At 54.6% G+C, this 21,784-nt stretch overlaps 1 protein-coding gene across 3 annotated transcripts; it reads right to left on the bottom strand.

Annotated features, from left to right (window-relative positions):
• Positions 1–5,085: 5,085 nt before the first annotated feature.
• TICAM1 (TIR domain containing adaptor molecule 1) lies at positions 5,086–17,202 on the bottom strand. 3 transcript variants are annotated; one of them, XM_082744060.1, is made up of 3 exons: positions 15,876–17,202; positions 14,993–15,071; positions 5,086–7,601 (listed from the first exon to the last, which is right to left on the bottom strand). In XM_082744060.1, exon 3 carries the CDS (start codon positions 7,468–7,470, stop codon positions 5,260–5,262), a length of 2,211 nt encoding a protein of 736 aa, XP_082600186.1. In that variant the 5' UTR covers positions 7,471–7,601; positions 14,993–15,071; positions 15,876–17,202; the 3' UTR covers positions 5,086–5,259. The 3 variants fall into 3 exon arrangements, with proteins under 3 accessions (XP_082600186.1, XP_082600184.1, XP_082600185.1); XM_082744058.1 differs by having other exon boundaries at positions 16,736–17,202; XM_082744059.1 differs by lacking the exon at positions 14,993–15,071 and having other exon boundaries at positions 16,736–17,202.
• Positions 17,203–21,784: the final 4,582 nt, after the last annotated feature.

Raw genomic sequence — 21,784 nt, 5'->3', positions numbered from 1 at the left:
CACCCAGGTGCCCGCGGAGAAGGCGGACAGGGTTCACAGGATGGGGCGTGCACAGAGCCCACTAGGGGGTCTGAGGGACTCCAGGGGGCAGCAGGGAGGACAGAAGAGGAGGCCAGGCCCCTCTGAGAGGTCAGAAAACTCCTCTTCTTGGGAAGAGAACAAGTTTTTAAACTTCCCTTGGAAATCGGAAACCCTCGCACCTCCCAGGGCTATAAAAAGGCCATATCTCCTGGCCAGGCTAAAAATAAAAGATCCCCACCCAGAAGCACTGGGGATGAGAGGGGGCACGGTGTGGGCCTGGCTGGGATGGAACTTGCTGTGTGACTTAAAGCAGGTGTCTGCCCTCTGGGCTGTGATCCCCAACAGCATTAGACTGGACAATTTCCAAAGACCCAGTTAATGGGGATATGTATACAGCGGCTGTTGTTACGGAGGCTCTAAGCGGGAAAAGAGGGCTGCCAGCATGACCTGACCTGAAACGTGGCACTCTCAGGGAGTTTGCAGGGGGGGGGTGTCTCCAGCCCCGGGGGGGGGGGGGGGGGGGGGTGTACTGGAATCTCTATCCCATGGCAACCCCTGGTGGCGCAGAGTATGCACTGCAGCACCTTCTGGGTCTCTGCAAATAAACGCGGCATCCTGTTCTGGGGGGAAGGGGGGCCACATATGTGACACAGGTTCTCAGGTCGATGGGCTCCTCCCCATCCTTCAGGAGCGCTAAACTACCTCCCAGCACGGGGTCTTTGCATAGGCTATACCTTCAGTCTGCAGTAGCCTTACCTTCTTGGAATGCCTCCTCCAGGAAGTTTCCCACGACTGCCCCCAGCCCCAGGGCCCCCACAGTGGCATCTGCATCCCCCATCACACCCAGGACCACCCCGACTGCAACCACCTAGTGGTGTGTCTGTCTCCCTCACAGAGCTGTGAGTCCCGTGAGGGCAAAATCAGGGTCTGCTTTAGTCAACACTTTGTCCACCAAATCTGAAACCATCCCCGGCATACATTAGGTGCTCAATACATACTGTTCAATGAACGTATGATAAAGCAAATGAACAGTTCATTCACCAGCAGGGAGGAGGGAAACAGAACAAAGAGGTTATTTTAAAGATAAAAAAGATTTGCACATTGATTTAAGTTCATTTATTAAGCACCTGCTGTGTGCCAGGTACCGGGGTCCAGCAGTGAAATCAAAAGATAAAATTCCCATCTTCTTGGGAAGGCAGATGATAACTGCTCAGTGAATAAATGACTCACTGTTTTTTGCCTCAAAGTGAGACCAATAGAATGAGAGGGGCGGATGGGAGGATCTGGTAGACAAGGTTGTAAATGATTTTAACTGGGGCGCTCAGAGAAGCCTCCAGTAAGAGGATGACATCTGAGCCAAAATCTGGAGGAGGTGAGGAGGGGACTATGTAGGCTTCTGGAGGAAGGACATTCCAAGTAGAGGGAACCGCCCATGTAAAGGTCCTGGGGCAGGACCACATCTGGTGTGTTGAGGCCCATGTGGCTCGTACAGACTAGGTAAGTGAGGGTGGGGGTGCAGAGGGAGCGGTGGGGGGGGGGTAGGGAGCGGTGGGGAGTGCAGCTCGAGCCGGGCCTTGGAGGCGGCGAGGAGGACTCCTGCTTGTACCCCAGAGAGGTGGGAGCCCTGGAGGACTGTGGGCGGAGGAGGTGCTCACGGGCGCCCTCTGGTGGGCCATCCAGACCGCGCGGGAGATGCAAAAGACTTGCAAAATTCCAACTCAAAATCCCTCAAGTTCTGCCCGGGGCCGGTGGCAGCTACACACGCACCAGGTGACACTGGGCAATGCACTGCCGTCTCTGGGCCCAGAGAGCGGGAGGACAATTGTACAAGACCTAATCATCCCAGAAAGACATCATTCCAAGCAAGGACAAAGCTATGAACCTCCGAAAACAAATCATCTGTTACTGATTCGTGTTTCCCAGTTTCTGAAGAAGGGGAAATTTTCAAAAAATTCCCCCTCTGTATTTCGTTGAGGCTGTTTGTCTTAGCGGAGACAGGGTATTTCCCAGGAAACACTCCAGGCCTGGTGGCCACCAGGGGGCGCTAGGGCAACAGGACTCGAGGCTGAGCCTCCAGCTCCGGGCAACTCCACGGCAGGGCCTGGAGTTGTCCTAGGCGGCCTTCTGGCCTCTGGGCCTTTGCCCGTGCTGTGCACACCTCCAAGAACCCTCTTCCCAGCCCACCGCTCATTCCAACATATGACTCAGGGCTCCGCTTACTTCCTCCTTCCAGAAACTTCTCTTAATCCCCCCCAGGCTGGTCAGCGGTCACCTTTGGGCCTCCGTAGGCCCCTACACTTCTCCATCACAGGACTAATCCCCTGTCACTGTTTCTGTCTCTGGCAGCTGACCTGGAGTCCTGGGAGAATAGGACAGAGTTGTCTCGGGTCACCTTGGGGGGATGGTGACCACATGGTCACCACTGTGCCCACAGGGGCTGCACCAGTAGGAGCTCAATAAATGTGGTTTGGGGACAGAGAGGGAAGAGTCCACATCCTCTCCACCCAGTGCCCTGTGAACCCCAGTGTCCCGCATAGGCCTGCCCACCTCAGATGCTCCGAATACTGTTCCTTAAAAGGATTCACTTACAGAGCAACTACCGCATGCTGGGCACCGGGGACACTACCGTGACCCAGACAGATGCAGGAGTCAGGAGAGGGACACGACTATTTCACAGAATAAAAAGAAAACAATGGAGGTCATGAATGAGCCGTCTGCATAATCTCCATATGGGCTAGAAGCCGGTAGAGACACTGTCTCCTTCCTCTGCCCCCAGAGGCTACTTATGTGCTGTGTGACCTTGGATAAGTGACTTCCCCTCTCTGGGCCTTAGTTTCCTCATCTGTAAACTGGAGACAAGGTTAGTCTCCGGCTCCTGGGCTGTTGGGAGGATAAAATAAGCTCAGCCAGGATGTAAAAGCCTCAGCCCAGGGCTTTCAAAATTCCTGTCCTTTAAGTATGCTGCGGTGACACGGGGACAACCAAAGTACTGGAGTTCCAGACCTGAAGTCACTAGGTCGGTGTATGGATGGGAAAGAGGAGACCCAGGAAAGGGCTGTGACTTGTCCCAAGTCTCACCATGTCCCAGGGATGAAATAAAGACTCGGGCTCTGAATGTCTCCGTTTGTCCTTCCTCTGACTCCACCTAGGTCCAGCCCCCATCAAGGCTGGCCTGGACCTGCTCTGCTGCCACTGCTCTGGTCCCAGGCTCAGGACTGGGCCCAACTTCCGGCTCTGGCCTTCCCAGAGCAGTCACCAGAGGACGCTGATGAACACTTGAGTCAGCTCCTGCCGGCTTATGCCCACAGCCTTTCAGGGACACCAACTCCCTGAGGGAAAAGCCCAAGTCCTCCCAGAGGCCCGCAAGGCCCAGCAGGAACCTGCTACGGTCCCCTCCCTGCCCTGTCCTCCTCCCTCTCTCATTCTCCTCCATCCACACAGGCATCCTGGCCGTTCCTCTAACATGACCGGCAGGCCCCTGCCCCAGGACCTTTGCACAGCTGTTGCCTCTGCCCAGAAAATCACCCTGGTCCTCAAGCTGGTCTCATCATGGCCAGCTCCTCTTCCTATGGGTCTTGGCTCTAACACCATCTCCTCAGAGAGGCCCTCCCTGGCCACTCGGGCCAAAGTTTCCCCACCAAGGACACTCCTATCTCACCGTTCATTTCTTCTGATATGCCTTCACTTTCTGAAATTATCTCATTTCATGTGATGACTCATCCACTGTCCCCTCCCCTCCACCGCCAACTAAAAGAAGAGCAAGGGATAGATTGCCTCTGCCTTTGGCCCTACTGCACTCCAGTGCCTGGGTCAATCTGGGTACACAGAAGGTGCTCAATAAATGTTCACATGAACATCATCCAGTTACTTGCAGCTAGCTCTGGCCTCCACTATCAGACAACCATCTGTCCAAGAACCCAGCCCACCTCTGCCCACCCTGGAAGCCGGTCCCAGGCTCCTCCCTCGGTTTCACTTCAGTGCCACGGAGACTGCAGAAAGCTGACACCCAACAAAATCTGAGTCAGTGGCTAAAATAACCAGTGGTATCTGAGGGCGTGGGTGACTCAGCCAGGCCTGCCACGCCCGCCCTCTGGGGCCTCAGGAAACGAAGGAAAGCGCTTGCAAGTTAATGTTTGAGCACTGTGATTGCGCCTGTCGTGCGGGAGGGGCCGGCAGCTTTCCTGGCTCTGGCAGCCGGAGTTCACCCTTCCTGCACTCCTTCCCTTGGAAATTATAATTCCTCCACTTCTGATCTGTGTGGTCAGTGGGGACTCAAATTCACCCCTTTGAGCCCACTTGCCCTATCCCTAAAATGAGCCCAACAATATAAGCTTCTACCCTGGGAGAGGTCAATTTGGGGGATTAAAATAGGTTCAGAAGTGAGAGGCTGGCTCAGTGGGTGGAGCATGTGACTTTTGATCTCAGGGTCCTGAGTTGGAGCCCCTCTGGATGCAGAGATTCCTTTTAAAAATGAAAACAAAATAAAATACGTTTAGATCTTTAAAGCCTAACAAGTGTTAATTCTGTTCTTTCTCAAAGGTCTGTGACGCTGAGAAAAGATTAACCCCGTCCCCTCCAGGCCTGCTGTTAATGAGCACTTACACTTCCAGCTTCAACGTCTCGCGCAGGATCTGCTGACCTTGAAACACCACACCCACTTCTCAGATGAGAACTGGAGGCTCGGAGAGCCCAAGGCCTTTGCCCAAGATCACGTGGTCAGATCTGAGGGGGGGGGGCACGACATACCAAAGCAGGACCCCCGCGGCCAAAAGAAGCCCAAAAAGAGGAGCTACAGCAGTGGGTGCTAAATGCTGTGTCTCTTCTTCCCCTGTTCTCTTGTATTAGAACCAAAACTTGAAGCAAAGCACCTGGCCCAGCAGAAGACTACATTTCCCAAGGTTCCTTGCACCCGAGGTACCACGTGACTAAGCTCTGACCAATGATATGCGAGAAACCGCACTCTGTGACCGGTCCCTGCCTCACACGCGGAGAAGCCCGCTCCTCTCCTCGGGTACGCTTTTTGGGGAACAGAAGTCGTCTCCCAGAGGAGATCAGCACCGCAGAAACATTCAATAAATATTTATCACAGTTAAAGCCCGGTAGCCACATCCCCCGCCCGCTCTCCGCACCACCACCTGGGGCAGAATTCGAAAATGCCGCGTCCAGTTCTAGACACCGTGCGCGCCTGAAAGTCATCGGGGCCCCCTTTGCACGGTTTCCGCGGAGCGGCGGCCGACGTCACGCTCCTCTGCCCCCTCTGGAAACGGTGGGAGCGTCCCCAAGGTCCGGGTCCTCCTGCCTGCCACCTGGTCCCTCTGCCCCTTGCGTCTTGTCCTCGGGCGCCTGCGTCCCTCTCTGGTTCCACATGTGGTTGTGGAGGCCCAGCTGCACCATCTGCGCGTGATGGATGATCAGGGGCTGCAGCCCGGGGCTCTGGGGGGGCGCGGGGCCGGGAGGCGGGAAGCCGGGGGGCGGCGGGAAGGTCCACGCAGGCTCTGGGGGTGCCTGGTGGCCCGGCCAGGAGGGAAAGGGTGGGGGGGCGCCCAGAGGCCCCAGGCCTCCGGGGGGCATCTGTGTCCCAAATGGCATGTGGCTCCCGAAAGCCGCCCGCAGGGCCTCCATCTGCTCCTGCCAGCCCCAGCAGCTCTGGAAGTAGGCCGAGTAGGCGGCGCTCAGCTTGGCCACCTGCTGCCGCTCGCCCTCCAGGTGGCTGCGCTGCTCCTGCAGGGCCCGGACCTCCTGCTCCTTCTTCCACTCGGCCTTGCGGGCTCGTAGCCTCTGCGGCTTGAAGGTGTTGGCCACCTTCCTGGCGAAGATCTGGGAGTGCTCGTCCAGCCACACCAGGCCGGCGAGCAGGCTGGACGTGTGCGGGCTCAGCTGGGCCCGGGAGCTCTCCCGCGGCAGGAAGGGGATCACGCAGTCTTGCCACCCGCGCCGCGTGAAGCTGCTCATCAGCGATTGGCTGGCCTGGTGGCGGCCCAGGTGGCAGTCGAAGCTGGGGGTGAGCAGCAGGACGGTGAAGGCCGAGTGGTCGATGGCGTCTTGCAAGCAGTGCAGCTCGCCCCGCCCCGGCACCTGGAAATCTTCGCAGAAGGTGGCCCCGTCGGGAACCCCCAGGGCCTCCAGCCTCTCCCGGACCCGCAGGGCGATGTGTTCATCCGCGGCGACGTGCAGGACCACGAAGTTATAGAATCTCTGCTCTGACTCCAGCTCGGGAGAAGGGGGGCAGGGGCTGGACGCCAGGCCCGGGGAAGGAAGGGTGGACGGAGGAGGGCCCGGAGAGGACGTGGGCGGGGCTGGCGGCGCGGGTGGGCGTGGGCTGGCCACCTGGGAAGCCGTATCTTCCACAGGAAGTGGGAGTGGGGTCTGGTCCTTGTCAGGGCAAGGGTTTCTGGAGGCCAAGGAGAGAGATTTCGGGCCTCCCAACTCTTCGGTGCACTCCACGGGGTAGTGGGTGCTGATTTCCAGAGCTCTGGGGGGGTCTGGCTGGCCAGCATGGCTTGCATCTGGGACCAGTTCAGTAAGCCTAGGGACTGGGCTGCTTGGTAGCACCTGGGAGCTGTCACTCTCCCTGGATGGGGGGCGGTCAGTCTCCCCCAGTGGGGGGCTGGCACTCTCCCCAGATGAGGGGCTGACGGCCTCCCTCTGTGGGGGGCTGACCGTCTCTTCCAACGGTGGCCAGCTGACCTCCTCCGGCTCCTGGCAGCCCGTGGGGGCAGGCTCGGGCACCGGGCCGGCCCGGGGCTCATCACACAGCTTGCTGGGCCCACGGCAGCTGCGGGGATGGCTGAGAAAGAGTAGGGTGGGCGACTGGCTGATTTCCAGATTGCTGGCCAGGGAGGCGGGGCTGCCGGTGGATCTCAGGGAACGGCCTCTGCTCCAGCCCGAGAGGTGCTCTATGGGCTGTGGGAGGCTGCGGGTGCCCGAGGGGGACACTGAGGACGCTGGCAAGCAGCCCAGGTCAGAGTGAAGGGGTTGGAAGCTCCCGGGGTCCCCGATGATGCCCCACCCACACCGGTCCTGGGCCTCTCCCTGGAGCTCGGCGAGCCGGTGGTCGTCCCTGGAGCGGAAAGTGTGGAGGGCGGCCCGGTAGGCCGTGTCCCGCATAGTGGCCGGGCACAGCTTCTCCTCGGCGAGCAGGTGGTACACCCGGGCAACTGCCCAGGACAAGTCTGGGGGCTCCTCTGGGGCCTCGGTGCTGTCCATGCCGGCCCACTGGCGGGCCACCAGCCGCGCCACCGCGTCCGCCTTCAGCGCCTCCAGGGAGATCCTGGCCTCCGTCTCCTGGCCCAGCTTCAGGAGCACCATGGCGTGCAGGAGGTCCGCCCCCTGGCAGCCCAACCGCAGGGTCTTCAGCTTGTGCTTGAGATGCAGGAGCTTGCCTTGGCCTGCGGCACCTAGGATGTCAAAGGCGCTGGAGAGCGACAGGCCCGCGCAGGCCATGGGCATGGGTGGGTGCGGCCCTGGGAAGCAGAAGCACTGGGTGGCGGAGGCATGTTCCACACCACTGGCCTTCCCGCATGCTCGGAGTCCCCTACGGGCTCACCATACCGAGTCTCACGGGGGACACGGCCGTAGACCTGTGAAGCAAGAGCGACACGGTCACCTCCAGAAAGGGGGCAGCCCCAGGAGGTGGCCGAGACTCCGCCACCTGCCTGCCCTCCGGTGCCACCCCCACACATCAGGGTGACCTTGGGAAAGCTCGCTGCCACGCTCCCCACCCCCCGCCCCACCTCCATTTCCCTCCTGCAAGAGGACAGCGGTCGACACTTGCCTGGTGTCACCCAAGACGTAGACAGTATTATTTTCCCCATTTGCGTGTGAAAAAAAGCGTGCCAGAGAAGGGAGGTCACTTGCCCCACGTCACACAGCCAGTGGGGGACAGAGCTGGGATTTGAACCCACGAACTCTGGCTCCGGAGGCTGAGGGCCCAACCACAAGAGTATACTGTCTGTTAGGAATAATAATAAGCTTACTTGTGGGATAGGTTCAGGGAATTGTGCTGCCTTCACGTATGGAAAGTTCTGAGCCCGATGACCGGAAGGAAGTCAGCAGACACTTAGTACCTGTTCACTAGGGAGCTGATCGGGCTCCCAGGTGCACCCCGCCCCCCGCCCGGACTTCCATCCTGGTATTCAGGCCCAGGGCGGCCCTTCCAGCGGAGAGCCAGAGCCAACCTCGGTCACTGATGGACTCCGGCAGTCACTAGGGACATCAGGTTATAAGACACTGGCTTGGGGCGCCTGGGTGGCTCAGTGGGTTAAGCCTCTGCCTTCAGCTCAGGTCATGATCCCAGGGTCCTGGGATGGAGCCCCGCATCGGGCTCTCTGCTCGGCCGGGAACCTGCTTCCCCCTCTCTCTCTACCTGCCTCTCTGCCTACTTGTGATCCCTGTCTGTCAAATAAATAAATAAAATCTTAAAAAAAAAAAAAAAAAAGACACTGGCTTTCTTCTAGGTTCCCTCCGCTTGGAGGGCTCCTTCCCCAGATCTCTGCCCGAGGGACGGCTGTCTCATTACTCAGCTCTGAGGCACGTGCCGCCTGCCCTTCCCAGTCCGCCTCTCCCGCGTCACCTTGCTCCCCACCACAGCGTGTTACTGGGTGAACTTTTCTTGAATTAGAATCTTCCCGTTTGCCATCTGCCTCCTGACCAACGAGTGTCCGAGGACAGGGCCTCGCCTCGTCCACCACTGCTGGTTTGTTGAGCCACAGAACGGGCACCTAACCTCGTGAAATGAATGAATGAGGCCAGAACTGATATCCTGCCAATGTTATGGATGAAGAAACAGGCACAGGGGCGCCTGGGGGGCTCAGTCGTGAAGCGTCTGCCTTCGGCTCAGGTCGTGATCCCAGAGTCCTGGGATCGAGCCCCGCGTTGGGCTTCCTTCCCAGCAGAAAGCCTGCTTCTCCCTCTCCCACTCCCCCTGCTTGTGTATCCCTCTCTCGCTGTGTCTCTCTCTGTCCAATAAATAAATAAAACCTTAAAAAAAAAAAAAAAAAGAAAAGAAAAAAAGGCCTTTCTCAAGGGCAAGCAACAGGTTGCTGGGGAGAATATTCCAAATCCCGTAACTGAGGTCGGCAGGTGCTCAAAGCATATCGTAATCCGTCTTAGGAAAAAAAACACACACGTTCGGATCCATTCCAGGAGACTGAGAAGCCTTTACGTGCCCTTCAGCTGGGCTGGCACTTCTGTCTGGTCCACCCCAGTGCCCACAACGACACCCGCGAAGCCCAGAGCCGTGTTTCTCAACCAAGAACACCTCTGACTGCCAACCCACAACGCTTGGCCACATCTGGGGACATCAGTGGTTGTCACGACCACAGGGAAAGGGACGCCTGGCATCGCATAGATGAGGCCAGGGACCCTGCTTGCTCCCCCTCCCTCGAGCAGTGCCCAGGATGGCACCCCGAGAGAAAAGGACCCCGTCCCTGAAGACCTGGTCTAGAGCCAAAGCTGACTCATGGATCACAGACCATGAATCACAGACTCGGTGCAAAAATGATTCAGGGGTTTTTTGTTTTGTTTTTGATTCAGGGTTTTTTGTTTTGTTTGTTTGTTTGTTTTTTAATTCATTTTGAGTTGATGCAGCCCACTAGGGCCCCAGGGCCAAGGGCCAAGATTCCAGGAAGGTCAGATGCAGCCCAGGGAGAGCATGAGGAGAACCAGCACCGGGGATGGGGGCAGAAGCGCAAGGGGGACAGGACTGAGCTGCCCCTGAGCAGGGCAGAAGAGAAGTGGCCGAGAAGGGGCAGAGGGAGCGGTGCTGGGGGGAAGGATGTAGAGAGGCAAGTGGTTGTCTGGCTGTTTCAGAAATAGAAGTGGCCCAAGATGCTGACTCGCAGATGTATGGGCTGGGGGAGGGGCTGGGGAGAGAAACAGCACAGATCGCCCCAAATGCAGCTGACTTCCTCATGTGGAGGACAGACAACCAACAAATGAGTGACATTCACGGCACATCAGCTGGGAATAAACACCAAGGAGAAACATGACACAGGAAGGAGGGTCACAAACCCCGAGATTCAGGGATGGGGCCGTTCACAGTTTTAAATAACGTGGTTCAAGGAGGCCTCGATGACAAGAGAAACTTCAACAGAACATACGAATGGGACCCAGAGGGACACCTGATGGAAGAGCGTTCCAGGCAGAGGGGGAACAGCATGTGCAAAGGCCCTGGGGCGGGACCAGTCAGGATTGATGGAGGAGCAGCGAGGATGCCTGCTCGGCTGAGTGAGCAAGCGGGAGAGAGGGAGGAGGGGAGGGCAGGGAGAGGAACCGGCGGGTCCTGCAGGGCTGTGTGGGCCACGGGGGGAGGACTTAGGCTTTCACCCAGAGGGAGGGGGGACCTGAAATTTTAAACCACCTTAGACCTGTCTCAGTGTGGTGGCTGTGGCTTATGTGCGTTGCCACAAGGAAAAACAACTCCAAGGGACCACATCTGTGAATACTTCAAGAGAAGCCACACATGCAGAGTTTTAGGACACTGCTAAGTTTTGCCAAGTTGGCAATCCAAATTTTTTTTTTTTTTTAAGATTTATTGAGGGGCACCTGGGTGGCTCAGTCATTAAGCGTCTGCCTTCAGCTCAGGTCATGATCCCAGGGTCCTGGGATCAAGTCCCACACTGGGGTCCCTGCTCAGCGGGAAGCCTGCTTCTCCCTCTCCCACTCCTCCTGCTTGTGTTCCCTCTCTCGCTGTGTCTCTCTCTGTCTAAATAAAATCTTTAAAAAAAATTATTGATTTATTTGGGAGAAAGAGCACTTGAGCAGGGGGAGGGGCAGAGAGAAAGGAAGAGAGACTCTCAAGCAGACTCCATGCTGAGCAGAGAGTCCCCCATGGGGCTGGATCTCACTACCCTGAGATCACAACCTGAGCTGAAACCAAGAGCCAGATGCCCAATGGACTGCACCACCCCAGGTGCCCCTTAAATATTTTTTTTTAAGATTTTATTTATTGGGGCGCCTGGGTGGCTCAGTGGGTTAAGCCGCTGCCTTCGGCTCAGGTCATGATCTCAGGGTCCTGGGATCGAGTCCTGCATCGGGCTCTCTGCTCAGCGAGGAGCCTGCTTCCCTCTCTCTCTCCCTCTCTGCCTGCCTCTCCATCTACTTGTGATTTCTCTCTGTAAAATAAATAACAGAGATCACAAGTAGGCAGAGAGGCAGGCAGAGAGGGAGGAGGAAGCAGGCCCCCTGCTGAGCAGAGGGCCCGATGCGGGACTCGATCCCAGGACCCTGGGATCATGATCTGAGCCGAAGACAGAGGCTTTAACCCACTGAGCCACCCAGGCGCCCCTCAAATATTTTTAAGACACCTTGTGAGCTTAAAAAAAAAAAAAAAAGGTAGGCCAATATGCAAAGTAAAAACTCCAAACGTTATTTGTTGCATGATAAATGGCGAAGTGTGTAAGAAGCAAGGAAAACATTCATTCAATGAGGAATTTTCCAGCATCTGCCAAGTATCAGGCTCTGCTGAACCCACCAGGTCAGAGAGAAGAAAACAGAAACAGAGTCTTTCCTCTTGGAGATGACAGTCCAGTGGGCATGATATTTACACGATATGTATATGATATATACATAATAGGGTAATAAAGTGGGTATATGTATAGATAAAATATAAGCAATGAGTCGGCTTAACTGAGGACCTCTTCCAGGCCGCCGGTCGCCAGGCACGGTCCTGCCTCAGGACCTTTATACTGGCTATTCCCTCTGCATGCAAAGCTTTTGGAGGTACCCCCACCACTCATTCCCTGTCCTCCTCCAGATTTTTTTTTCCATTTTTTTTTCTTTGCAGATTTTTTAAAAAATCAAGATTAGCTTGACGATGGGGTGCCCGGCTGGCTCAGTAGGTAGAGCGTGTGACTCTTGATCTTAGGGTAGTGAGTTTAACCCTCCCTGTTGCGTGTAGAGATTAAACATACACACACACAACTGCACATAATGGCCTAGAACAGAGACCAATGACCTCAGGACACTGTGCATCGCTGCCTTGGACAGAGGTCACTGGCTGCTCTTGTGGTTTTTGACACACAACAGTGTGTGGCCACTGTCCACCTACTCAAGGGTCACAGCAGTGCCCGTGTGGCCTGCAGCGCCGAAAATACTCACTCTCTGGCCCTTTACGGGAAACAGATATATGATTTTTTTCTGCACTCCGAGGGGTGAGCTTGACTATGGTAGCACAGCTGAGATGGCGTGAAAGCCATTGGTGCACACACGTGTGTCTGTACCCATACCACCCAACTCTCTCTCCAGCCCATACAATTACTGCAAAGCACAACAGGCTGTTACCCCAAACGGTGTCGCTCTGAAGAATTCCCAGGTTGGAACCCTAACTCCCGGGAGCTCAGAATGGGACATGAGTCTCGGACTGGGGTCTTTACAGGGGTGCTGAAGTTAAAATGACATCATGAGTGTGGACACCGTGTGACTGGTCTCCTTGGAAGAAGAGGAGGGGAGGACACAGACGTGCACGGTGTCCAGACCGGTGAGGACGCAGCGTCTGCGCGCCCAGGAGAGACGCCCCGGAAGGAGCCAAACCTGCCACCAGCTTCCTCTCAAACTGCCAGCCACCTGAGCCCCGAGAAGATACATTTCTGGTGTGTAAGCCACCTCCTCCTCTGTATTTTAAGGCATGGCCCCTTGGCTACTGAGCATTAGAAATGTAGCCACTGCTGCAGAGGAGAAACCAAAATTTGCAACTGGATTCATTTTTAATTAATCCAAATGGAAAATGATAAGCCGACGAAGCCTCAAATATTCTGTCCCCGTTAAACGCAGTCTTGTTCTGGAAGGACCAGATTCCACTTGGAAACTGTTGGAAATACAGCACGGGAATCCAGGTCCGGTAAAAGACACACCAGATATTGAAGAATCAGCGTGTACACACAGACACACAGACACACACACACACACACACACGTAAGATGCCTCATTAGTAATGTTTTGTATTGGTTACAGGTAGGTTCTATTATGATACATAAAATGCAGGGAGAGAATGGATTTGACCTGTTTCACTTTTCCTTTTGTTAATATCGCTGTTGGGGAGTGGAAAATGGCATAGGCACCCCACGTTGTTTCTGCGGGACATTGAAGGTTTACACGTTGGCACCATGACCCAGTAAGGCTGGGATCATCGAGCTGTTGACACAGGAAATGCTGCTTTTGTGTGCTGCTTATGGGCAGCTACCTATCTACCTACCTACCTACCGGACACTGGGTAGAGGGTTACAGGTGCAAGGTGAGACGCAGAGACCTACAGCTCCTCCTAGCGGTGAAGGGAACTCCCCGCCAGCTGTGTCACAGGATAAAACGCTCAAGTTCTACTCCGGCGCCACCCACGGTCAAGTCTTTCTGAAATTAGCAAGATCGCTACTCGGAGTATGGTCTGATATCCTCCCTCAGCAGCAACAAGTCCCAGATCTACCATTCCTTCCACTTCCCCAGGACTCCTGGGAGCAGCTGTGTACACAGCTTAAAAGGAGAAAAGCCCAGGGGCACCTAGGTGGCTCAGTGGATTAAAGCCGCTGCCTTCATCTCAGGTCATGATCCCAGGGTGCTGGGATTGAGCCCCACATCGGGCTCTCTGCTCTGCAGGGAGCCTGCTTCCTCCTGCTCCTCTCTCTCTCTCTGCCTGCCTCTCTGCCTACTTGTGATCTCTGTCTGCCAAATAAATAAAATCTTAAAAAAAAAAAAAGGGAGAAAAGCCTAGATGTGTCAACATGTTGCCCTTCAATCTTTTTTTTCAAGATGTTCTTTATTTGTTTGAGAGAGAGAGCCCACACAAGAGCAGAAGCAGGGGAGCAGCAGAGGGAGAGGGAGAAGCAGGCTCCTCCCACGAAGCAGGGAGCCCGATATGGGGCTCCATCCCAGGACTCTGGGATCATGACCCCAGCCGAAGGCAGCAGCTCAACCAACTGAGCCACCCAGGCACCCCATGTGCCCTCCAATTTTTAAGAGACAAAAGTCACGGCAGATAATATGTGCAGAAGCAAAGCACCTGGGAGCGGGCACAGGGAGGACCGGGCTTGGATGTCACGCTCTATTTTGCACTGCGTTTGCTCTGAAAATTCATCAAGTTCTAGACTTCGGATTTGTGTCCTATTCTGAATTCAGGCTGTCCATAAATAAATTAAGAGAAAAAGTTCAGGGCGCCTGGGTGACTCAGTCGATTGGAAGCCCGCCTTCGGCCCAGGTCATGATCCCGGGGTCCTAGGACTGATCCCTGCTTTGGGGTCCCAGCTGAGCAGGAGTCTGCTTCTCCCTCTCCCTCTGGGCCCTCCAACCCCCCCCACCCCGGTTCATGTTCTCTTTCACTCTCTCCAATAAATAAATAAAGGCTTTTAAAACAATAAAAAAATTTCAAAAAGAGTTCTCCTACTCCGCTGCTGGCAACAAAGTAGTCAGGGAGAACAGGGCAGCGGCTGTCCTTGTCTGAGAACCCACGTCTGTCTCATCCATGTGACGCCCACCTGAAATGAGTCACCTCCAGGGCAAGGGAGAGCAGACGGCAGGCAAAAAAATGCCCTTGGGGTTCCAATCTCAGCTCCACCACTCCCAAGGTAGGCCCTTGGGCATGCCGAAGTGCACAAGGGTACCTCAGTGTTCTCATCTCTGAAATGGGAGCCTTGAGAACCCCTATCTTCTAGCACCATCATGCCTTACAGGCGCCTGGATCTGAGGAATGCTCAAGCCAGGCCAACGGAGAAGCTGCGGGATATCCACTCTCTGCTTGATCCTGCCTCAGGATCCTGCCTCAGGGCCTTTGCATCTGCTGTTCCCTCAGACTTGGACACCTTTCCCCAGACAGCCACATGGCTGGCTCCTTTGCCTCCTTTAGGTCTCAGCTCAGATGTCACTTCCTCAACAAGGTCAACCTCGGCCACCCTGCTTGAAACTGAAGCCCACTCCCTCACACTCCCTGCTTTCTTTTTCTCCTTCCAGCTCCTCCTTCCCCGATACTACAGATCTACCAACTTACTTCATTGAGAATGCGTCGCTTGCCACCGGAGTCAGACCACTAAAACAGGGGTGTTCGCTAGTCTCGTTCACAGCTGCATCTAACAACAGGCACACAGGAGGCATTTAATAAATGCTGACCGATGGGATCAATCAACAAGCAGACCGGAGAACCCCTGGCACACAGTGAGTGCTCCATAAATGTTTCCTGCTGAATCCTCCCCCCCAGCCAGACAAAAAGTCTAATCGGCTCCCACCACGACGGGCGCAGAGTGGAGGCACCATTCTCTGCTTTTGGCTTATTAAGAAATGTTACAACACGACATGGAAGGCAAAACATAGCCAGACTCTCCCTGAAAACTATGGAGACCGGAAGGGCATTTGTTCAGGACGTGTTTGCTGAGCACTTACTAGGCAGAGGGGACAGGAGGAAGTACGAGGGAACATTAGAAGATAGCGCTGTTTGGACTGCCCCTGTGCACTCCGGAAAGGTAGGCACAGACAGGTAGAGACACTTGCCCTGGGTCACACAGGTGGAAAGTCAGGAGGCAAAGACTGAAACCAGGCAGCCTCGCTCCAGGGAACCCGCCCTTACTCAGTGAGTACCGACTCCGCGGGGCCCCCTCCCCGGCCAGCGGAGAAGCAGCGGGACACCCACTCTCTGCTTCGGGCACACATCACCACGACCCATCACGGTTCTTGCTTATCGAGGGCACCACTCTGCCCCTGGTTCTTCAAAAACGTTTGCAGAAGGATAAGTACACAACCCTATCCAGAGGAGGGAACGGAGGCCCAGGCGGGAGCCCCCTGCACCCACCGACCCACCCCCGCAGGCTGGAACCCACACCCGGGACCTCCAGCTTGCCTGGGAGTCACAACCGCGCCCCCTCCCCGACCTCCCCTACCTCCTCCTCCTCCTTCAGCCACAGGGAAAGGGAAGAAACGGCGGGCGGGATGGGGGGGCCCCGTAAGGATCTCCTGGGGTCCCCCAACTCTGAGTGGTGACGGCAGCCAGCACTGGGCCCACCGGCAACGGCTCCTAGGCGGGGAGCAGCCGACCCCAAACCTCAGCGGAAGGCGGGGGGGAGGCGTGGGGCCTGGAGATTCTCGGATCTTCTCTGATGGGGACTGGAGCCGGGGAAAGCACGCTCCTGCCGCGGGAGGGGGTCCCGGGAGCCCCGCGAAAAGTGGCTTCGGGGCCCGGAAGGAGCTGGGGGGAGGGGCGGCGCAGGCGGGGCAGGAAGAAGGTGGGGCGCGAGGGCGAAGTCTCCGAGCTCGGGAGAAATTCCGGGAGAAGTTGGGAGCCAGCGCGAGCGCGCGCGCGCGTGTGCCATACGGAGGTGGGGGGAGGGGTACTGGGGAGGAATCCGGGGTGTTGGGGCGAAGCACCGGACGTTGGGGACAAATCCCGGCTGCCGGGGAGGGATCTGGGGAGCTGGAGCGACACCAGCGGCGTTTGGGAGGAACTGGGGTTTGGGGAGGGACCCCGGAGGGTGGGAAGGAATCCGACGGGGTTGGGCGGCCTTCGAGGCGTCGGAAAGGAATTCAGGGTGCTGGGGAGAGATCTGGGGTGCTGGGGAGCCATACGGCGAGGAGGAATCGGGGTCTGGGAGGAAGGACCAGGGCCGCCCGGGAGGGGAGCCGAGCGCTGAGGGGCGCCAGGGCTCCTGGAGCCGGGCAGGGCGTGCGGCTGGGCGAGAACCCCAGGCAGGAGCCGCAGCCTCCCCGGCCCCGCTCGGCCGCCGCTCCCCGCCTTGCCACCTACCCGGGGTCCCGCTCCATCGATCTTCCGCGCGGGGGCTGGCGGCCTGGCGACGGTGCCCGCGGGTGGCGGGGCCGCCCAAGACGCGAGGGCGGCTCCACCCCCGGCCTCCGCCGGCCCCTTCCGCGTCCGGCGCGGGGCGAGGCAGGAAGGTGAGATCACGCTTTCCCTGCCGGGCGGGGAAAGTCCCGGAGGCGCCCCGCTGCGACAGTCGCGGCGCCCCCGCGAGCTGCCATCTTCGGGGACTTTGGACCCCTCCCGCCCGGGCCCTGGGGACCACCAGAGGGGCAGAGCCCTGCTCTCCGCGCGCCCGCCGTCTAGGGAGAGAGTAAATACAGTTTAAAAAGCAGACTGTCTCGGGGTGCCTGGGTGGCTCAGTGGGTTAAGCCTCTGCTTTCTGCTCAGGTCATGATCCCAGAGTCTTTGGATGGAGCCCCACGTCGGGTTCTCTGCTCAGCAGGGAGCCTGCTTCCTCCTCTCTCTCTCTCTCTCTCTCTGCCTGCCTCTCTGCCTGCTTGTGATCTCTATCAAATAAATAAAATCTTTTAAAAAAAATCATAAGGGGTCCTAAAGTTTTGGGGTCCCAGATCCAGCCCCCACATGTCCATTGGGCATAGTTAAAATGTGGGACCATCCCACTTCTGGGACCCATGAAAACGTTTTCATTTCTTTTCAAATCAGAAAGAAAACAATGGATTATATCTGCCTTTATACCGGGATTATATCCCGGATTATATCTGCCTTTATACCAACATGGTTGTAAATATAATTTGTATTCGTTTATTTATTTTCACGGACAAGGACCTAGGAAAGTCATAATGCCTTTCACCAGGTTTCTTGGTCAGTTTGGAGAAGCTCAGAGTATGTTTCCAAGATACCATTTGTAGATGTGTAAAACGATATACAAGAAGTTTCGAGAAAGTCCATTATGTTGAAATACATCTATTAAGATATTTTTGGGGGGTGCCTGGGTGGCTCAATGGGTTGGGCCTCTGCCTTTGGCTCCGGTCGTGATCTCAGGGTCCTGGGATCGAGCCCTGCGTCGGGCTCTATGCTCTGCGGGGAGCCTGCTTCCCCCCCTCTCTCTGCCTGTCTCTCTGCCTACTTGTGATCTCTCTCTGTGTGTCATATAAATAGATAGAATCTTTAAAAAATAATAATAATAAATAAAGTATTTTTTTAAAAAACGACTTAGTGATCCATTATCACTAAAGGGATAAACACAGTGTGGTCCAGCCATACGTAGGAATATTTTTCAGCCTTCAAAAAGAAGGAACTCGGCCCTCTGCTACACAGTGCAAGGACCCTGAGAACACTTTACCCAGTGAAATCAGGCAGACCCAAAAGGACAAATCCTGTCTGATTCCACTCATAGGAAGTTCCTAAAAAGTCAAAAAAAAATTTTGTTTAAAGATTTTATTTATTTATTTGTCAGAGAGAGAGCGAGCGAGAGCGAGCACAGGCAGACAAAGTGGAAGGCAGAGTCAGACTCCCTGCGGAGCAAGGAGCCCGATGTGCGGCTCGATCCCAGGACGCTGGGATCATGACCTGAGCCGAAGGCAGCTGCTTAACCCACTGAGCCACCCAGGCGTCCCTAAAAAGTCAAATTTATAGAAACAGGAAGTAGATGGTGGGAGCCAGTGGCTGAGGGAGGGGGAGGGGAGTCCATGTTTCATGGGGACAGATGTTCAGTTTGGGAAGATGGAAAGTTCTGGAGACGGAGGGTGGGGTTACTTGCAGGACAGTGTGAGGGTGCTTGGTGCCGGGGAGCTGTGCGCTTAGAGATGATTAAAGTGGAAATTTTCATGTTAAGTATATTTACCACAATTTTAAAAATTGTGTTTAATACCTGTAAGATAATCACTTTAAAATCCTTTTCAGGGGCGTCTGGGTGGCTCAGTGGGTTAAGCCTTTGCCTTCAGCTCAGGTCATGATCTCAGGGTCCTGGGATCGAGCCCCACATCGGGCTCTCTGCTCAGCGGGGAACCTGCTTCCTCCTCTGTCTTTGCCTGCCTCTCTGCCTACTTGTGTTCTCTGTCTGTCAAATAAATAAATAAAATCTTAAAAAAAAAAAAAGAGAGAGAGAGAGAGATAAAATCCTTTTCAAATAGAGCTATGCTAAGACAAACAAGGCTTCGGCCTATGCCTTTATTTTTACCACCACATTAACTGACAAGATCTAATAACTACAGGTGTCTGCTGTACTTCGAGGGGTTTGCACCAAAGCAATCAAATATGAAAATATCTGTGCGTTTCTACTGGGGACAAAGTCACAAGTCCTGCCGGTGTCTTCATTCATAATTGAGGAAATGGCAAGTATCGGTCAGGGAAAACAAAGACGTGATTTTTTTTTCCCCCATTACTTCATGAATTCCATCATCAGGTTCCCACGAGGTCCGTGGGATGAGCACAGACTGAAGTTTCAGTCAACAGTCATGAGAGCGGGGCGCCTGGGTGGCTCAGTTTCGTTAAGCAACTGCCTTTAGCTCAGATCAGGATCCCGGAGTCCCAGGATGGAGTCCCGCATTGGGCTCCCAGCTCCATGGGGAATCTGCTTCTCCCCTCTCACTCTCAAAAAAATAAATAAAATCTTAAAAAAAAAAAAAAAAAAGAGCCATGAGAGCAGGAGCAAATGGAAGTTAAATGAGTTAAATGAGTGCTAATTCCTCCCCACCTAGTGTACTTACTTAGTGTGTGTCTCTGGCGGGAGAGAAATTTTATTGAGCACCTACTGTCAGCCAGGCATGTCTAGGCTCTGGGGATCCATTGGAGAGGAAGAAAGAAATGGTCCCGACCTTCGGGGCCCCTTAGCTAGGGAGGGAGAAGGCATTAAGCCCATCTTTTGCCTCTTGGGTCCCCTACCATTGTCCCACCATCTCCCGTTTTTGGAGTTTCATTACATACTGGCCCCCACACCAAATACATCTTGGGGATCATCAACCCGTGTTTTAAAATAGCCCTCCCAGGGGGATTGGAATGTGCCCATTTTATAGGTGAGAATACTGAGGCTCAGAGAAAGTAACATGGAGGGGGCATCCAGGCTTCCAGGGGAAACCCTGAGGTGCTGATGAGGAAATCGGAGCGCCTGTGGTGGTCTCACTAAGCATGGCCGTATCACACCTTACTGCGTCCCCAGTCACTGGACACACCACTTGCTTCCACCATTCCCCAGGACAGAGGAGTCACCACCTTCTAAGGTGGTGGTTGTGAACCAGGCAGGGCATGTCTGAGTGCTGGGTTCAAATCCTCACTCTGACACTTTATAGCTGTGAGGTGCGGCTGAGGGTGAGCCCTCTGAATTGTGCCTCAGTTTCCCTCCCCTGTAACCTGGAGATGTTAACAGCACCTGCCTGGTGGTGTGGATGAGAGGCTTGCGGGACTCAGGGGGCGGGGTTTCTCTAGGATGGCTGTGGAGAAGGGGAACTTCTCAAGACTTCTCCCCAGACTTGGAGAACATACATTCTCACTCTTACTAAATACTGCCCAACTCTTCTCCAAATTAGCACTCTCCACTTACACTCCCACAGGAAGTGAACACAAGGGCTCATTTCCGCCATCACCTCCTCATGTTGCTTTCTCCTTCAGAATTTGTATTGAAGGAGAAATTGTAGACCCTAAAGAGTGTAAATTTCGACCGGACGGCTCCGTGGACTTTCACATCCATATACACTCCCGGTGGCCAACATGCAGGTTGAGACACACGTGCGTCATTTCCAGACCCTGGAAATCTCCATGGGCAACGCTCGCCTGATTTCTTTCACCATAGCCGAGCTTGTGTTTTGGAACTTCGCTAACACGGAATCAGAGTCTGGGTTCTCGTGGGTCTGGTTTCTTTTGCTCAATATGGCTCCTGTAAGTTTCACCCATGATGTGGCTCTGGACCTTAAGAAATGAAACAGCCACTTATTTTACCCGCAAAACGAGCTTATTCAGGGATAGCAGAGGAATCGCAATTTCGGATGGCCAGACATAGCAAATCATAGCCAAGTCCAGAGAACAAAGGGGAGGAGGAAGCTGGGAGGGAATGCTTTGTGGCAAAGTCCATTGGAGGAGGAGAAGTCACCTGGAGAATGGCATCTCACGGAGTTGTGGTGGTCTCTCATTGGCTGAGTGGTGGTGGTTCCTCATTGGCTGGCTGGGCTGTTGCTGGGCAGAGAAAATCTTTCTCCTGTGGGAGTAGTAAAGTAGGCTTATTTCTGCCCAACCTTCCTATGTGAGTGCTCCCCCTTTCTGGGTTTTCTGACTCCATTCTACTTTTTTTTTTTTTAAAGACACATAGGTTTTTTTTAAAAGATTTTATTTATTTATTGGACAGAGAAAGAGATCACAAGTAAGCAGAGAGGCAGGCAGAAAGAGGAGGAAGCAGGCTCCCCGCTGAGCAGAGAGCCCAATGCTGGGCTCAATCCCAGGATCCTGGGAACATAACCTGAGCCGAAGGCAGAGGCTTTAATTCACTGAACCACCCAGGCGCCCCTCTGACTCCATTCTAGATGAGGTTTCTCTTAATTAACTTTTTAAGGTTTTTCTTTTTAAGCAAATATTTGATTTAAACAAAATATTTTATTTATTTAGACTCCACACCCAGTGTGGGGCTTGAGCTTATGACCCCAAGATCAAGAGATCCCAGCCCCACCAACTGAGCCAGTAGGCATGTCTTTATTTTCATATTTTCAAGATTGGTAATTTATCCATGTTCTTTGCTGCGTAATATTCCACGATACGAGTCTCTCCCCATTTATTTGTCTACTCTGTTTTGGATATAAAGTTGAGTTTGAGACTATTAAGAATAAAATGGCCATGAACATTTGAGGTCCTTTATGTGGACATCTGACCACACCGGGCTTGGGTATCAACTCAGAACAAGAGTGCTAGAATAAGGAAGGTGTCCCAGGTTGTTTTGTTTTTGTTTCTCCCAGGTTGTTTTTTAAGTAAAGTTTTGTAAACGTTTGTCCAAACCCAGAGCCCTGGGAGAAGGTGACAGCATCTGACTTTGCTGATGAGAAAGCATAGAGGGTCATTTTAGTTCTCTAGTGGGGCTGGGGAGACCCTCAA

This window comes from Mustela nivalis (assembly GCF_964662115.1).
Source record: "Mustela nivalis genome assembly, chromosome: 1".
In the NCBI taxonomy this organism is placed as follows: domain Eukaryota; kingdom Metazoa; phylum Chordata; class Mammalia; order Carnivora; family Mustelidae; genus Mustela; species Mustela nivalis.
Note: the sequence above shows the minus strand (reverse complement) of the source record. Positions and strands in the feature narration are given on the sequence as shown.